Source organism: Lontra canadensis, unplaced genomic scaffold (genome assembly GCF_010015895.1).
Source record: "Lontra canadensis isolate GAN:19392208 unplaced genomic scaffold, GSC_riverotter_1.0 scaffold12, whole genome shotgun sequence".
NCBI lineage: Eukaryota > Metazoa > Chordata > Mammalia > Carnivora > Mustelidae > Lontra > Lontra canadensis.
This window is the reverse complement of record NW_022631006.1, coordinates 26,377,160-26,393,925: the sequence shown is the minus strand read 5'-3', so window position 1 is coordinate 26,393,925 and position 16,766 is coordinate 26,377,160. Positions and strand designations below refer to the sequence as shown.

The 16,766-nt window shown below is 45.4% G+C and overlaps 1 protein-coding gene across 1 annotated transcript in view; it reads right to left on the bottom strand.

Annotated features, from left to right (window-relative positions):
* The window catches only part of RYR3 (ryanodine receptor 3), a 499,651-nt gene that overhangs the window by 94,084 nt on the left and 388,801 nt on the right, over nt 1–16,766 (bottom strand). The window contains exons 47-55 of the mRNA XM_032856920.1: nt 15,503–15,672; nt 12,925–13,145; nt 10,896–10,986; nt 9,135–9,275; nt 7,726–7,889; nt 5,419–5,497; nt 1,662–1,751; nt 539–685; nt 290–352 (exon numbers count right to left, since the gene is read on the bottom strand). Of these exons, the coding sequence (XP_032712811.1) occupies nt 290–352; nt 539–685; nt 1,662–1,751; nt 5,419–5,497; nt 7,726–7,889; nt 9,135–9,275; nt 10,896–10,986; nt 12,925–13,145; nt 15,503–15,672 (1,166 nt within the window). The remainder of the gene's footprint in view (nt 1–289; nt 353–538; nt 686–1,661; nt 1,752–5,418; nt 5,498–7,725; nt 7,890–9,134; nt 9,276–10,895; nt 10,987–12,924; nt 13,146–15,502; nt 15,673–16,766) is intronic.

Here is a 16,766-nt window from a genome sequence, read left to right as displayed (position 1 = left end):
ATACGGTAATTTGCTGTGTCCTCCTTTTACTGAGGTGTTACCTATTATGATGTCCCTAGAAGAAGGGCAAAGCCTGGCCTTAGAGAACTGCCTTACTCTGCTGAGACTTGTCCCGTGGCCCTGGCCCAGTGTGGCTGCCTTCCCGGCTGATACTTTAGTGGTGCTATGTTCAAGGCATTCTTCCCCCGCTCACCCCTTTCTTAAAAAAACTCTTCGAAGGATAATATGCCCCTGCACTCCAGGGGTTTTGGAAAGCAAGATATGCTGTCCAGCAGGAACCAACACTGACCTGGAGCTCCCTGGAGAGCACCACGTTGGAGAGGTCCAGGGGAGCAGGGCTGTAGCTGTTGCCCTAGAGAAGCAAAGACAGAATCGCTGGGTTGGCCATGGTTTTCCTCATTCTTATCAGTATCCTGACTTCAGCTGCTGAAGATGTATTCCCAGAAGACCCTCAGGGTTCATCGTTGGTGGTCCTTGGGACCAATTCTCTGGGGGTTCTAAGACTGGCCCAGTGTTGGCCCCGGGCATGCGGTCATACCTGGCTGGCCTGGGACACGCTCCGAAGTTTCTCATTTTCCCGCTGTTGAACCAGGGCCTCTCCCTCTTTGGTCCTCTCCACAGACCAGCCCACAGCCAGCATGGTTTTCAGGGACTCTCGGGCGGGCCAGCGGTAAATTTCCTTCTCCTGGAAGAAAATCCGAGCAGAAGAGATTTGCAGGCACACCCCTGCACTCTGACTGGCCTGACTCCCTGCGAAGTTGGCCCCCATGGTAGACGGGGTGCAGTGGGCTCCAGCCTCCCGTCCCTAGGTCAAGACACCCTCCGCAGAATCTCCCCTGAAACACGTCATCATCAGTCTTTCTGACGTTTCCAAGTATGAGATCCTATACTTCCTGCCTTTAGAGGGAATGTACCAGACATTACCTAGTTTGTGGAGAAAGAGGAACAAGAATAGGAGAGTGACCCCTCAGGTTCTAGTAGCTGTTTAAGATGGGACCTGTGGAAGTGATCAGCACAAGGTTCTCCTCTGAGCTTTGAAAGTAGAATTTTTTAGATTTAGAATTCTCTTGAGCTATACACAATTTTGCAGATGGCTAGTACCCATACAATGATACATAAGTCATGCTTTACACACGGCACAATGCTGACGGCTTACAAAGAATTCTTACTGATCCCTAGATTGGAATTTGGAGTTGTGTTGAACCAAATTTCTCAATAATAATAATAAAAAACCCAAAAGACCTCTCCATATTTCCCTACAGTCCCTTCTCTCTACTCCCTTTGTCTGTCATGACCAGGAGTCATTTCTATCTGGACTTCCTTCAGCAATTCAGTGCTCTCCTAGCCTTAAGTCCCTCACATCGACAGTCTAACAAAAGCCCTTCCTAGTCCTGTTGCCAATGAACTATGAATGTGCTTTGGCTCAGCCTCCAAGTGCCGAACGGTACTTCTCCATCCGATGGGTGCTCAGAGCCAAAGAACTGAACATGAGGTGAGGCTCTTGGAAACTGGTCATGGGCTCCTGCCCACTGGTGAGCTCCTGAGCAGTTTACTTCAAATGGAGAGTGAATTTGCCCAGAACTCCTCTGACCATCTGAAGGAATTCCCAAGGAAGGAAAATCAGCATGGCCACTCAGTGTTACCAGAATCCAGTTTCTTACCTTTTCCGTTAATGTCTTGAAAGGCCTGATCAGTGGATGGGTCTTCACATTTTCGTCCAGGGAAATTCCGTATTTCCATCCATTCTGACTCTGTAGAAATGTTCTCAGTTCAAATATCCTTGGCATCCAAAGAGCCCTGTTGTGTGACCCAAATCCCAGCTTCTATTTTCACTGAACAAACGGAATAATGGGATGTGACAAGAGCTTGGAAATTACCCCCCCAAAGTGTCTAATTGATCCTTTCAGGCCATCAAGCTCTCTGCCCCCTAAATTGTGAACTCTGCTCCTTTATTTCTTCTTGTTTCAGCAGCTGTCCTCACTGCTTACTCGCTTGTGTTTCAGACAGAAGGAGGTTTCAAAAGACCTGAGAACAATGCTTCTCAGGTCATCAGCACGTCATGATTACAGGCAAGGATGGAAGTCAAGGCCAAAGGCCAAAGGGGACTGGTCCTGTTGCCCACTGCCTGGAGGGGGCCAACCTGATTAGCACTGTGTGCCCGCCCACCCTAGAGCAGAACTGCAGCAAGGCATGTCCCTTGGAGTCATGGAAGTTTAAGAGTTTCAAAATTCATTCAACAAACATCAGTGGAATGCCTGCTACAGTAGGTGATAGACTCAGTCCCGGGCACTGTGGATACAGAGGTAAGTTAGAGCCCCCAGTGGCCATAACCTCACAGCCCAAAGTCTCCTGGCTGGTTTTTCTCAATCTCTGCCTCTACACGCTTATTAACGTGTCTCTTTCTCAAGCTTCTGTTCCTTCTCCAGAGCACATTCTCCCTGGTAGGTGAAATCCAGGCCCATGGTCTACAGGTGGACTAATTTCAAATCAGTATTCCAGCCCAGATGTCTTCCCTAATTTCCAAACTTATTTAAGCTCGGCTTGGATGCCACAGTTACCTCCTCACATGCCTGAAGCAGAACCTGGCATTTCACTCTTCTTTAGGGGGCCCCGACTTAGTCTCCCTGCATTTCGGCAAATGGCACCAGCGTACGCTCACTTTCCAAGCTAGACATGTGGCAATCTTCCTTGACGCCCCCTTCTCTGCACCCTCTCACATGTGTTCAACTTCCCAGACCTGTTCATTTGCCTGCCTCTCCCTAGTTTCCAGGCCAGTGTTTCAGCTCTGGCCACCATCAGCTCTCACCTGGATTACCATAACAGTCTCCACATGGTCTCTCTGCCTCCAGTCTCGCCATCTCTCCGTGGACTCCATTTTCTATGCGACCCTCAGGTGAGATTTATAAAATCACCCAGATCAGGGCACTCTGCTGCGTTAAGATTTTCTGACTCCCAGCTGTCATAATGGTAAAACCCAAACTCCACAGCCTCTAAAGCTATCATGAGATCTTGCTGACTTTCTAGACTCATTTCTCACCCTTCTTCCTCTGCTCTACTCTGTGATCCCACCACATTGAACTATGGTTCTCCAAGGCCACCAGGCACACACAGTCTCTCTCTCTCTACCTCTCTTTCTCTCTTGTCTCTGCTTGCATCTGCTGCTCCCACGGACCGCAGTGCATCTGTTTCCCTGGGCCTGGATAACGACCCATCCCTCCTCATACAGTACAGAGATCACCAACTCATGGAAACATTCCTGGACCCTTACTGTTGACTTAGGGACTCCTCTTACAGGTTATGTGCTCTAACCCGGTGCTCCTGACCACTGCTGAGCTAAACAACCTGTATGATGACTGGCTTCATCTGTTCACTCCACCAGACCGTGAGGCTCTTGCGGGCAGGGGAGAACACTCTTTCCTTCGCTAGATAATCAATGCCCACTAGATAATGGTGAGCAAACGTGTTCCCTTATAAATGTGGAGCTTACGGTCTAGTGGGAGAGGGAGAGAGACTGACCACATACCACATCAGGAAAGGCATAGTTGATAACTGGCATCACTGTGTAATTCTTATAAATATATTAAAGTGCTATAAAAACACTATGAAGGAAATGGGTAGGAGGCTAAGAAGGCCTACATCTGGGAAATCTGGGAAAGGGGTACGTTAGGAATTCACACTGAGATGGGTAGTTGAAGGATGAACTGGTGACTGGCGTTGGCATGTGTGGATGCAGATGGGGTCCTGGCTCAGGGTGAGAAGGGGCTCATGGGGAGTGTGTGTGTGTGTGTGTGTGTGTGTGTGTGACAGAGACAGAGAGGAACAGACAGAGATACTAAAAGAAGGGGATGTGGCTGGAGGGCAGAGGGAGGGATGGGGCTGGAGATGGCAGCAGAGGCCAGATGACATAGTGTCTGCTGTCAAGCCACATTTAAGATTTTGGCCTTTGTATTAAAAATGGTCAGAAGCTATTGAAGGATTTTAACAAGGAGAAGGATTGGGCTGGGAAACAGTGGTAGAATAGGACTCAATTTGCATACTGAAACTAGGACTTGCCAACAGCGTAAAGAACAGAACAGACAAAAACGCACGTGGGCAGGCTGGTTAGGATGTTATCACCAGCATCTGGGCCAAGGATGACTGTAGCCTGGACTAGAGCCATGGCAGAGATAGAGACCTACACAAATGTGAGAGGGACTAAGGAGGTAAAATCCACATGGCTTAGTGAGAGACTGGCTGTTGCTCTCAGTTCGTGGAGGTGTCCCTTTCCCCTGATCCCTGGGCTGGCCACATGGGTGTACTGATCCTTCGAGAGCTGGGGTCAGCAAACTAGAGCAAACTGGCTTGCCCTTCAGCCAAGCACTGTTGTAGAATTAGGTTTTTTTGGGACACAAGCACACTCTTGTGTGTCCCCTCTGCCTACTGTTGCGTGGCAACAGCAGAGATGGGTGGTTGTATCAGAGACCGCCCAGCCCACAAAGCCTAAAATGTTTACTATCTGGCCCTTTACAGAAGAAGTGTGCCAAGCCCTGTTCTAGAATCACGAGGCATGAGCTCATTCTACAGTTAACAAGGCTTGTTGCTATCATCAGTCCCAAACAGAAACTGATCAAAGAATAAAGGCAGACCCCAGATCAATACAGAGGCTGAGCCAGTGGATCTAGGTGTCCCTGCTCCAGGGCACACGACTCCGAGGTGGTTTTCTGTGGCTTCGTAGAGGACCTAGCTTCCTAGTTCTGCACCGGAAGCCGCAGCTGAGCAATGGCCCCAATTCTTCCCTGGCTGCCCACAGGAATCCTGGATGGCTTTGGCACAGGCCTCCCACTTCGCCTGCCAGCATTAAAGGGCTGACAGAGCAATTAAACTCATTAAGCAGCCTGACCTCATGTGGTGAGGAATTTTAAACACCAGATGGACAGGCTGATTAATAAGGGAGTGTCTAGAAATTCTACCGATGCCCGCCATGGGAAGATAGTGTGTCATCCCTAGAATAAAATTCAGTCTGCTGGCAAAATGCAAGGGCAAGGCTTCAGTTTTATTTCCGCTTTTCCAAGGGTACATTCCAAGAAAAAAAAAATAATGAAAGCTTCCTGCCCCACATTACGGGTTGACGTCAAAACCACGCAAGCCACGTGCTTGGAGCAAACCCCAGAAAATGCAATGTTTAGAAAGGAGTTAACGCTCCCGGAATCAATCATTTTCTTGAGAAGTACAAAAAGCAATACTAGCCCTTGCTGCTGCCTATTTCTCTAACCTCCACCAACCCTGGGAAATTGCTGCTCAGTAATAACGAAAGCTCTTGGCACGGCCAGTCCATCACTGAGACAAATCAGGCAGATTTCCAGAATTGGACCCTTTAATGTTATTGGGCTGTTCCCACCCCACCCCCCCGACAATTGTCAGTTGGATGATAATCCCTACCTTGTCACAGGCCCATTTATCATGTGAATGCTCTGCATACTTGGTGACGATGTATTCCCATTTTTCAGGCAAGGAGAAACTGTGAAATGAGGAAAAAAAAAAAAAACAAAAACACCACATTACGACCTTCCCAAGCAATTGAGCTGGATGTATGGTGAAGACGGCCAGGACTAGCAATCCCCAGTCAGAGGTTGGATTGCTGCCCCAAAGCCGAAGCTGGATTCCCAACAGTGAACTTCTGTGTGGAAGGATGGCATGTTCATGCTGGGCCACACACATACACACCCTATCTCAACAGAGGACGTTTCTGCAGGAGCTCAGCTGCACAGGTTACGTCCTTCCAGCTGCTCCAAGTGCCCTTGGCTTCCAGAGACCCACCCTGGCTCCTGGGCCACACCAGTTTAGGTGAGACAGGGAGAATCCCTTTATCCAAAGACCCTACCTGTCACCCCATCACTCCAATCTGGGAATGCCAGAAAGGCATAGATAGAAGAGCAGATATTACAAAATAGTGGCGGTCGTCAACATTTTTGGATACAGTGACTCATGTTTAAATATTAGAATGTGGTTAGGAGGGCAGACACCTGTTCCTTTGAGAAACAAGTCTTACATTGCACAGAGTCTTATGTGAATAGTCACCAAGAACGGGCATACGACTAGGCCAATCAGACTCACTGTCCCTGGCATCGGAATCTGAATCTTGAGATGTTTGAGACTAAGGCAGCAAGCTCTTCCAGCTGATTCATCCAATGGAGATCCTACTGGAAGGTTCTTCATTTGGTCACTCTGCCTTGTTTCCTGTCCTTCCTGAGGCCTGGTTAGTCAGCTTTTCGCTAGGTTTTGATACTAAGTCACTGAATCCTTGCAATAAGGTGATTCTCTGCTTAACTTCTAGCTCTGGTCACTCATATTACTCAAAGAACCATACTGGTGCCAGAGGTATATGTGAAGAAATCGGAACTCTCAAAATAACGTGGAACCATGAACATCATTAGCAAACAGCTACTCTAGTGTTTATGAAGGCATCCAGGTTACTAATACCATGTGTCATCCTCCAGCACATTTACATTTGCACAAGGTGAAGGTCTCCAAAGTCAACATCTGCCTTCTCTTGGGCCCTGGACTGGTGATTTGCCATGCCCCTTACCTCTTCTTTATGGTAGGTTCAATTCTGTTTCCCTCCATCCCCTCAGCTCAAAGTTCCAGCTGATGGAATGTGGACTTAATTTTCCCGAAGATGAATTTTATACATTATCAAAGCTGATAGTCCCTAGGAATGGCTCCTATGATGCCTGTCATATGCGAACTGTTGCCACAAAACACAAGTCCTAGGGGCTCATACAGGAGGTCTTGCTTTCCCTGCTCTATCTAAAACATTTTTAGAGTTCTTCATTTAAAATGCACCTAGACGGCGCCTGCATGGCTCAGTTGGTTAAGTGACTGCCTTCGGCTCAGGTCATGATCCTGGAGTCCCAGAATCGAGTCCCGCATTGGGCTCCCTGCTCAGTGGAAAGTCTCCTTCTCCTTCTGACTCTCCCTGCTCTTGTGATCTCTCTCTCATTCTCTCTCTCTCTCTCAAATAAATAAAATCTTAAAAAATAAAATAGAGATGAAGACTGCATGACCTGCAATACATCGTCATAACCAGGAAAAAACTGTAACAAGTCAAAATTGAGTCTATGTTGCCCAATATTTTATCTGTGGCAAGCCATTACCAGGGAGGAATGCTGGAGAACCAGAAGGAGGGAGGAAAAGACACTATTATAAGGTTATTCCAAAATTCCAGCAAAATTCCAGCATGGCAAAGAGTGGGCCCAGTCTTTCAAATAAGGACCCCATGCTGTTCTGTACTCATACCCCGAGGTCTTACTGGAATTCAGCTGAGTGTTATTTATAGAGTTGTTTTGATGTACGATGCTATTAGAACAACAGAGGTCTAATTCACAAAGAAAGAAGATTTTGTCAAAAAACTCATTAATAAATTAATTGCATCATTTGTCAGGGCGGGTCTTGCAATGCCTCAGGCAACATTTACTTGTGGAGAACACTCATCTAATAAATAAACCACCCCCCAAAAGAAAGCCCAGAACATAATAATACAGTATATAATCAGATATGGATGGATGAGACTTCAGAAGTTGAGGACAAAATCCAGTGCGTGATGTGACTTGTGGTGTTAAGGGAAATGATCAGCAGTGTTGGCTGGAGGGAAGGAAGGAAAGTTTACATTTCTTGCCACCTTCTGAAAGAGAAACACTGGCCACTGCACAAGATAAAGGACCAGCTAAGAGAGGATTCTGGACTCACTTCATGGTGTTGATGGGTTTGGGGTCAAAGTTGCCATCCGCATCCACTGAGATCTGCTTCTCCAAAGTGGCTGAGATTCTGGTGTCTAAATAATCTGGTGGCAGGGCTCCTGCTATAGCACTGAGACAAGGAAGGGCCATTCGGAAAAGGTCTGGGTCATACTTCTGTGAAGAAAGACAAAGGCCATGTTAGTATAGAGATGAGAACCAGAGCTACCCACGCAGAACCATTCAACAATCAGCTGAAAAAAATTAACACGCTTGCACTTGCCCAGGTTAACCAAAATGGGGAATGTGTAAATCCTTGGATACTTTCTGGGGGAAACTGAGTGATCCTTGCAGGATGAAATGACAACCTGCGAAGCCCTCAAGTCATCACTGCTTTAAGTTGAAAAACCTTAAAGTGAGGTTTAAATCGTTATCACCCAAATAGTTAATTGCAAGTGTATCTAAGGGTTGGAGTGGTCTATAAACTTGTCTGCCATAGAAGGTTATAGAAACTGACCCAACCTGTGACTGGATTGGGCAGAAGCAGCTCTGTAAGTCCCCCCCACGAGCTGATATGGGTCTTACGTTGGTATCACCAGCAGAAGCTCAGTATCACATCCACTCTCTCTTGAATGGGGCCCAGAAGAAATTTCAAATAACATGGGGTGAGGAGCAGCTTCTGATCTACTCATACTAGACCAAAGGAACACTGGAATGAAGAAAGTTTAAGTGCAGGTGAACAGCAACTGCAGCTATATACATGCTCCAGACTTCGGTGAGAACACCAGACCGACTCATTTCCATCTTTAAAGTTGATGACCTCAGAAATCTAAATAACCTGGGTTAAGGGGAGTGGATGCAAGTGTGAGAGTCTGAACTTACTTCGCTCAGACTCTGCAGAGGCTTGGGATTCAGAGGCCCACCATTTTCACTCAACTTCCCCCTCAAACGAGTGGCTGTGAAGAACCTTCCCCAGAATGGCACGCGGTCTTCTGAAAAATCCCATGTCTCAACCTCGCAGCAGTTATTAGGGTTTCTCCTCTATACCTGAACTTGGTAGAAGTTGGCTAACAGGGGCCACACAGTGTCAGAAGGAGAGGAGTGGGCAGCATGTAAGTCAAGACTGAACCTCGGACATATTTTTCTAATTTACTCTGGGAGTCCTTCTCCCATGTATCAGCCTTGTGAGCCTGGCAAGATCAGCTGTTCTGAGACGTTTCCTCACCTGTGAAATGACAATTAGCAGAGTTCCTATTCCAGAACACTGGGGGGGTAAGGATGGTATAATATGCTTGTGGAGTAATTGGCACTGTCCCTAGCAGGTGGCAAAGGCTGATAATATTAGCTATCGTTACGCATAGGCATTGATTATTCCCTGGTTACCAAGGCTCTCCCTCTTTGTTTGGGAAGTACTGCCACTACCTTATGGGAAAGGGAGTCAAAAATCCCCCAGAAGAGCTTCTCCGTCAGGTGCAATTCTTCTTCCACAGCTAGCCCGTAGCTCCCCCATCCTGAAGGCAGACAGTAGTACTTCCAGCACTGTTCATAGTGATTTGTCAGAAGCTGGGAGGTTGAACAGGATTGTACCAGTTGAGTGGGGCAGAGAAGTTCCACAGGCGTCCGCACCATGCAGGGAAGAACAGAATAGCAAACAGCCAACATGAGAGTGAAACCAACGGCTGAACCAGCTGCGTGAGCTACAGAGAGGCCCCTGGACACTACTGGGAATGGGCCGCTTTCCTGCCCAATGAGCTCTAGCCTGAGCTGAATCCGCCTGTAATTCCTGTGCCTCCTAATACGCCCCTCACAGTTGGAAAATGGAGAGAAACGGTTTCTACTTCCAACGAGAGAAAACCTTCCAGGCACTTGGAAGGTGGGAAGAACGCCTTCTGAGACATTTGTTTATAAATCTAGAAGATTCTCAGTGATGCTGCTATGGCAATGATGGGAGCATGTGGTGGGTCTGAATATTTTCTCTACATTGATTTCTGCCCATGGCTTTCCCTGCTTTTCTCTTGAGCCTTCTGACGGCTCGGCCATGTTACCAGAGTTCCACGTGTGGCCAGCAGAGGGCAGAAGTACAGCGCCAATGTTCCCATCCCAGCAGGTGGGATCCACATTCTCTAAGAAAAGTCCCGTTGGTCTAAGACATAAAGGTGAGCTCACTGAATGCTACTGATGCTGCTTCCTCAGGAGCCAGAATCCAGCTGACTGTACAGGCCTGCTGAGGAAGCAATGCCAAGTTGAACTGTGAAAACCATGGTTTTCAGCTAAAACATTTATTGGGATTAAGATTCGAGAGAACAAGCCCTTGGAGGGCAGTGGAATCTCTGACAATATACAAGCTGTTTTCTGCTGGGCACAGAGACAGAGGATGGAACTAAAGGATTCTGGGCATTCTGTTTATCCCAGTAAAGCGCATCTTGAAATCCTTGCTTAGACTCTTTTTTTTTTTTGCTTAGACTATTTCTGAGAAGAAGGAAAAGTTCTGTTAAGTCACCAGGCAGAATTTTCAGATGTGGCTGGCCACGGCTGACACAATGAACATGCAAATACAGCAGGTGCCTCTCGGGTAAAATATAAAAAACATGGTTCTCTTGGGTGGGCAGCTGATTGTGGTGCACTCCCACTCAGACCCAGATGCTCCCTGTGCTGGTGATAAAACTCTTGTAATGTATGAGAAAATCATCAAGGAGACAACAGATAGCTCTGTGACTGTACTTTCCATTAGTAAAGGAAAACAGGGATAAGAGTAAAAAACTAAAAAGAGGGACTGTTACAGAGGAAGAAAGAAGGCACTAGACAGTATGGATGGGTTCTGTAAGTTCTTAGGTTCTATACTTGAATGAATAGTCACCAAGTCTTCAAAGCTCTGAGATTGAAGATATTCTGAAAACCTAATTAAGGTACAAAGTGCAAAAATCCAAGTCCCCCTCATTAACTTCTGCTAACTAACATTTAGTCAGTGGAAAGCAATTAAAGAAAATTGGAGCAGTTAATGATTTACTCTCTGCAACCCAGACAAGGGGTTTGATAGGGTGGGTTCTATCTTGCTAGCCCTCAGCTTAAGAAAGTCACATCTATTTAATGTGTCTTTTGCTCTCCCAGTTGTAAAGACCTCACGTTTTGCAAGGCAAGTCTCCATGCCATGGACGGTGTTTCTGTTAAAGTGAGGAGGTTCACCTTAAGGGGCATTTTGCAGTATTCGTTGAGCTGTGGCACATCAAAAACCAGACGTCGCAGGAGCTGCTGTAACATGGAAGGCCTCAAGTGACTGCAGTGTGAGATAAAAACAGAGAGATCAAGTTAAAAAAATAATAATAAAGGAAGGAAGGAAGGAAGGAAGAATGAAAAAAGAAACACTCATCCATAACCATACACCAGAGCTAAGCCACTGAATACTTAGCTCCTAAAGTAAGGTCTTGGGTAAATCACAGCAATGATAACACACTTTAAAAAGGAAGTACAGGAGGCACCTGGCTGGCTCAGTGGGTTAAAGCCACTGCCTTCAGCTCAGGTCATGATCTCAGGGTCCTGGAATCGAGCCCTGTACCGGGCTCTCTGCTCAGCAGAGAGCCTGCTTCCCCCCACCTCCCTGCCTGCCTCTCTGTCTACTTGTGATCTCTGTTGAATAATAAATAAAATCTTAAAAAAAAAAAAAGTGAGTACAGTTGACCCTTGAACAACATGGCAGTTAGGAGTGCTGACCCCTATCCCACTCTGCCAAAAATCCACGTATAACTTTCCAGGGTGCCTGGGTGGCACCATTGGTTAAGTGTCCAACTCAATTTTGGATCAGGTCATGATCTCAGGGTCATGAGATTGAGCTCCCTGTCGGACTCCGTGCTCAGTGGGAGTCTGCTTGAGATTTTCTCTATACCTTAGTGCCCCCCCAACTCTCCCTCTCAAATAAATAAATCTTAAAAAAAAAAAACCCATGTATAACTTTTGACTACCTCCAAAACTTTACTAATAGTCCACTGGTGACTGGAAGCCTCACCAATAATGTAAACAATTAACACCCGGTTTCTATTACATGTATCATGCACTGTGTTCTTATAATAAAGGAAGCTAGAGAAAAATATTAACAAAAATCATGAGGAAGAGAAAATACAGTTACAGTACTGTATTTATTGAAAAAAATCCACATACAAGTGGATTCAAACCTTTGTTATACCATTCAAACCTTTGTTATTCAAGGGTAAACTGTATAGTTAAAACATAGAAAGAGGAAATGTGTGGTTAATGAATTGAAATACCTAAGGTAAAGTCTCATCACTGGGTGACGAGAGATTGTAGGGCCTGTGCACACTCAAAATATAATCATTAGGTACAAAGAATATAAAAGAAAGAAGGTGCAGTGGATTTTATAGCCATCTCTAAGGGCCAGCTTTCCCTTAGACTTTGCAAAGGATGAAGCTGGACCTGACCAGTACATAGGTGGAATCGGAGGCCACCTACTGGTGTGATCAGAAGGGAATTGAGGCCTTCTGAGCTATTTATCCTGAAATTCTCACTATTGGAATCATGTCTTTAGGTTAAGGCTCTATCTTCAAAAAAAAACTTAAACAGGCAAATGCAGTAGCTTATTAGAGAACAATTTCTCAAATTATCAAAGAGCTCACAGCCTTGGTAGTTGATGTAAGTAAACTCTAAGAGAAAGGCAAGATAAGCAACATTGATTTAGCTTTTAGTTGTAGACTGCCAAACCTTTTAAAAACCAGTAGTACCTCCAAGTTCTCTGCCCAGAAAAGTGCCTGTACACACACACATATAATTTAGAAGTATGTTCAGCTCAAGACCGCCTGAATTCCATCCACAGATGGGTAAGGAAGAAGCTGTGGAGGAAAAACTTGCTTCTGGCTCTGTCTTAAGAACCAAAACAAGAGCTCTTCATCTGAACACTGAATACTTGCCTAAAAGACAGTCTCATTTTCTGGTCCATGGAGACTCAGGGCAAGAGCCTGAGCTGTGTCCCCCATTTCTCCACAGTGAGAGATGAACTCAAGGGAGAGGGGATCAGAAAGCTTGTGGCAAGGGGGTGGGGAGGGACAGAGCATATCCTCCGAGGAGACGACTGAGAAAGTGGTGGGTGTATGGCTAAGGCCTGGACGCTTCCTCAGACTGGATTTGCCAGTTTTTCAATTACACAATTAAATGCAGCGGACAGGGAAGCATCCAGGCAGGTGAAAAACTCGGGTGAAAAACTTACTTGCAAATGGCGAGCAAACATTCTTCTATGGTGTCCCTCTGAGCTTTGGTGAGGGAACGTCCCTTGGAAAGCCGGTATATGGTCTGCAGCGTAGAATCGATGAGAGATGTGTAGTGCTCCGTTCCAGCAAAGAGCGGGGCGCATCTTGTGAGGAGTGGGAGCACGGCAGAACATAAGTACCTATTTAGGGCAAGGGCAGCCTCTGTGGTGCTCAGGGAAACCTGGGAAAGGGGATTGGGACACTGGTTAATCTCCCTGGGAAAGACTGAGCAAAGCTTACCCGGAGTTCGGAGCTCCCATCTAGCAGTAGGACAGCTTACTCACAACAGCATCTCACAGCCACAGGGTGAACAACTTTCTACCTTGTCAGCAGACCCACTTCTCTTTGGCATTTTCAATGAGAAAATACAAAGTCAGGTTAAAAGTAAAAACAAACAGAAGGAATGCAAAGGCTGGCTGGCCCTAACTCATTCCACAACCATCTGTTTCCCTTGAAGATGGATCCTAAAACCTATTAACATTAGCTGATGACCAGTCTAACCTACCACGTTTGCAAAGGCGAGCTGCAAGCTACTGTATTATTATTCTGTTTGCGCTCTCTTTTCTCACCTTATGGAGACTCAATAGTTGTCCTCTTGTGATTTTGAGATTAGTAAGTGGTTACTGGCCAAGCAAGCCATCAAACCACTGGTTTTGTGACAGTTTTAGTGACAGAAAGTGGAGATCTGACCCCCGTCACTTAAATTATAAGCTTTGTGAGCCATTCATGAGCTGATGAATGGCATGAGGTAGAGGTCACTAAAGGGAACCTAACTTTACTTGGGAAAAGGGTACACGGAATAGAAACTTGGGACCCGCTCTAAAACTCTGCTGTAATCTTCACTCACAGTGTCCTTTCTCATTCATTTAAACAGGCTAGATACAAGGAATGCTCACTTAGTGACACTTAGTCAAAGCATTCTCAGCCACCATCTTGGAAAACTGAAGAACTTTGAAAGAAACCTTGAGATCCACAAAGATGAAATCTTTTCCTATCATGTCCTATGATGATCACAGGCGTTAGATCTATAACACATTTTCTATAACCTATAAAGTGATAAACTGTTTCAAGCTGTACACATTTCTGGGTATTCCTATTAATAATCAAAAGTCTGTCTTTGGGAAGATTCAGTAATCAGACTGAAAGAAATAACACATCTTTCACATTTATCATTTTGACAAAGTTGTCACAATGGGGAAGGACAGAGCTTTGATTCCAGTGGCTTAAAAGTTTTCCAAGGAGAATGCATGTACCGAGGAACTGCATGTTTAACTTCTTGAGCTGCCAGATGGTGCTTAGACAAGCTTGTGACTGGAACACCAAATGGTAGCACAGCATTTGCCATTTATTTGCTCTATTAAAAAAAATCGAATGATCAGATCAGGAACCTTGAGAATGTCTCACGAGTTAAAATAATTACTGTTTTTTAAATCAAGGAATTTATAGAAAAACTCAAAACAAAAATAGCTGTGGAAGCATTGTTTTAATTATCCAAAGGGACCATATGTCCCTGACACTTTCATGGATATGCCATTTCTTATCCCCATGCCACAGATAGGAATGGTGCTCCCATTCAGATTGGGGCTTGTATAGCTTTCCCATTGCTGGGTGACCCCATGCCTTTGTGAGTAACCCATTCAGGTGGAATCCATCCCAGTTAAGGTACCATCTAGCTGATCATCCACTGCAGAGCTCAGACTGCTATCTCTCTTAGACGCTAGGGGGAGCCTTTGAGAGACTTTACTACTGATTAAGAAGACCTGCTTCTTCTGGCTCTCTAAAAGCAACCTTACACCAGCAATATGTTTTTAGACTCATGCTGATTGAATTATTCTTTTCTCTTTAGACCCAGCCCTCCTGGTGCCCTATTCCTGACTCGGGGCATCATGCATCTTTCGTTTAAACTCTTGGGGCCTCCTGTCTTGATGTCTGTGGATGCTGGATTCTTCACCCTTGATTTTCAAGCTTGAGTTTGCCCTTAACCTCTGGTCTTGACCTTGTCATGCCCAACACTCCAAAACTGCTTGACTTGGAGACTATCTTTCCCGGTGATCAGTGCATAAAACTTGAGGAAGGAGAGTGGGAGAAGTATTTCCAGCCTCTAATTTTGCCAATCAGCCTTTTTCATAAGCAATAAGCCCTGGTTCTCAACTGAGGAAGATATTGTCCTCAGGGGACATTTGATGAGATCTAGAATTGGTTTTATAGGTGGTGCTACTGATATCTAGTGGGCAGAGGCCAGGGATGGTGCTAACTATCTTACAATGCCCAGGATGTGCCCCTACAACCGATAGTGCCAAGGCTGAGAAACTTGTAACAGAGGAACCTGGATTGAACATTTGAGGTCAAGTTTACCTACATTTAAGTCTCTGGCACAACAAATTAAGATCTTCCATTTCTTGGTTCCTCTCTTTTCTCACCCTTTAAAACAGCCTGCTAACATGTAATCAATGAGTAGACAGAAAACATTCATTTTGAAATCCATTGTCACCAATGTACAATGACGGAAAATTTTTTTTTCTTATTTTAGCCACTTACTGTATCTAGAGAGGCAGAGGCTCTTAAGTCGGGTAAAAATCCAACCTCTAGCAAGTGGAGCAGAAATGTTTGATCCTTGATGCCATAAACACGATCCAAGAAAAGCACCATGGGTGCCTTGTGGTCAGGGCAGAAGTTAGCTGCCATATCTGGCTCGCTGATGGACCCATCTGAAAGACACAGAGAATGTCACATCCCCTCTTCTATCTCCACAGTCTCAAGGGCAACACGGAGTGTGTCTGTCTATGCCTTGTTATCCTAACAAGCAGTAGGAATACGATATCGTGCTGGAACCAGCTGATACTGCCTTGGCAAAGCTGGCTGTTTACATTTCTGGAATTTTTTTGCGCCAGCTGTTAGACATACTCACTATTAAAAACTAAAATTTCCGATTAAGTCAATTATATTTAGGAAGGTGACAAATACTCAAAACTTTTCACCTTCTAAAGGTCTTACTATAAACTATATACTCTTGAGGTCATTTCCATCTATTTTATTTGCATGTTGGAAATAGAATACAATAGTGTGCCATGTGCATTCTCTTTCCAACTCCATGGCTCAGGGACACATATTGATAGCGTGCAATGGATCATGGTGAGAGGACTTATGCCACAGAAATGGGCAAATGCTGGGAAACAGGGCTTGAGCTTTTGCTTTGTTGACTGAAGACACAAGAAAGGAAGGGAGAAAATGTAAGGTAGATGAAATTTAAGAGTGTGTCTTGTTTGTAGCCATCACATCATAAATAGTGCGAAACTGAGGAACTACCCTCTTCGTATTTGGAAACTATTACCTGATATAGGTGAAACTGAGAACAGCTCATCCAGTAATTCTAATCTTATTTTGATCAAAAAAGTTCAAAGATGAAGTGAGGAATACCATGAAGAAAACAAAAACTTCTTGACTTGGAGAATAAAGACAGGAGTTTGAAAGAGGACGCAAAAGAAAAACAGTCTACCTCTTAATGTTACGTTAACATCAAAAATGAGGGAAAAGAGCCCCTAAGCGATCAAGCTAAGAAAGAGCATATTTACATACTGTACTTCAGAAGTCACCCCGAGAGCCATGAAGGTTCAGTGCTCTCCAACCCGGGAGCCCCATTCAGCCCAGGGATCAGGCAGGGGAGGGCTCTGGCCTTAGGAAGAAAGCAAGAAGGGAAGGGATCCTCCTGAGAAGAAGCTGCTTGCCTCTTCTCTCCTGGACACCAGGGGGAGCCAGATCTGAACAGCGACAGCTGAATTCATCTCACACCCACCTTGTGTTC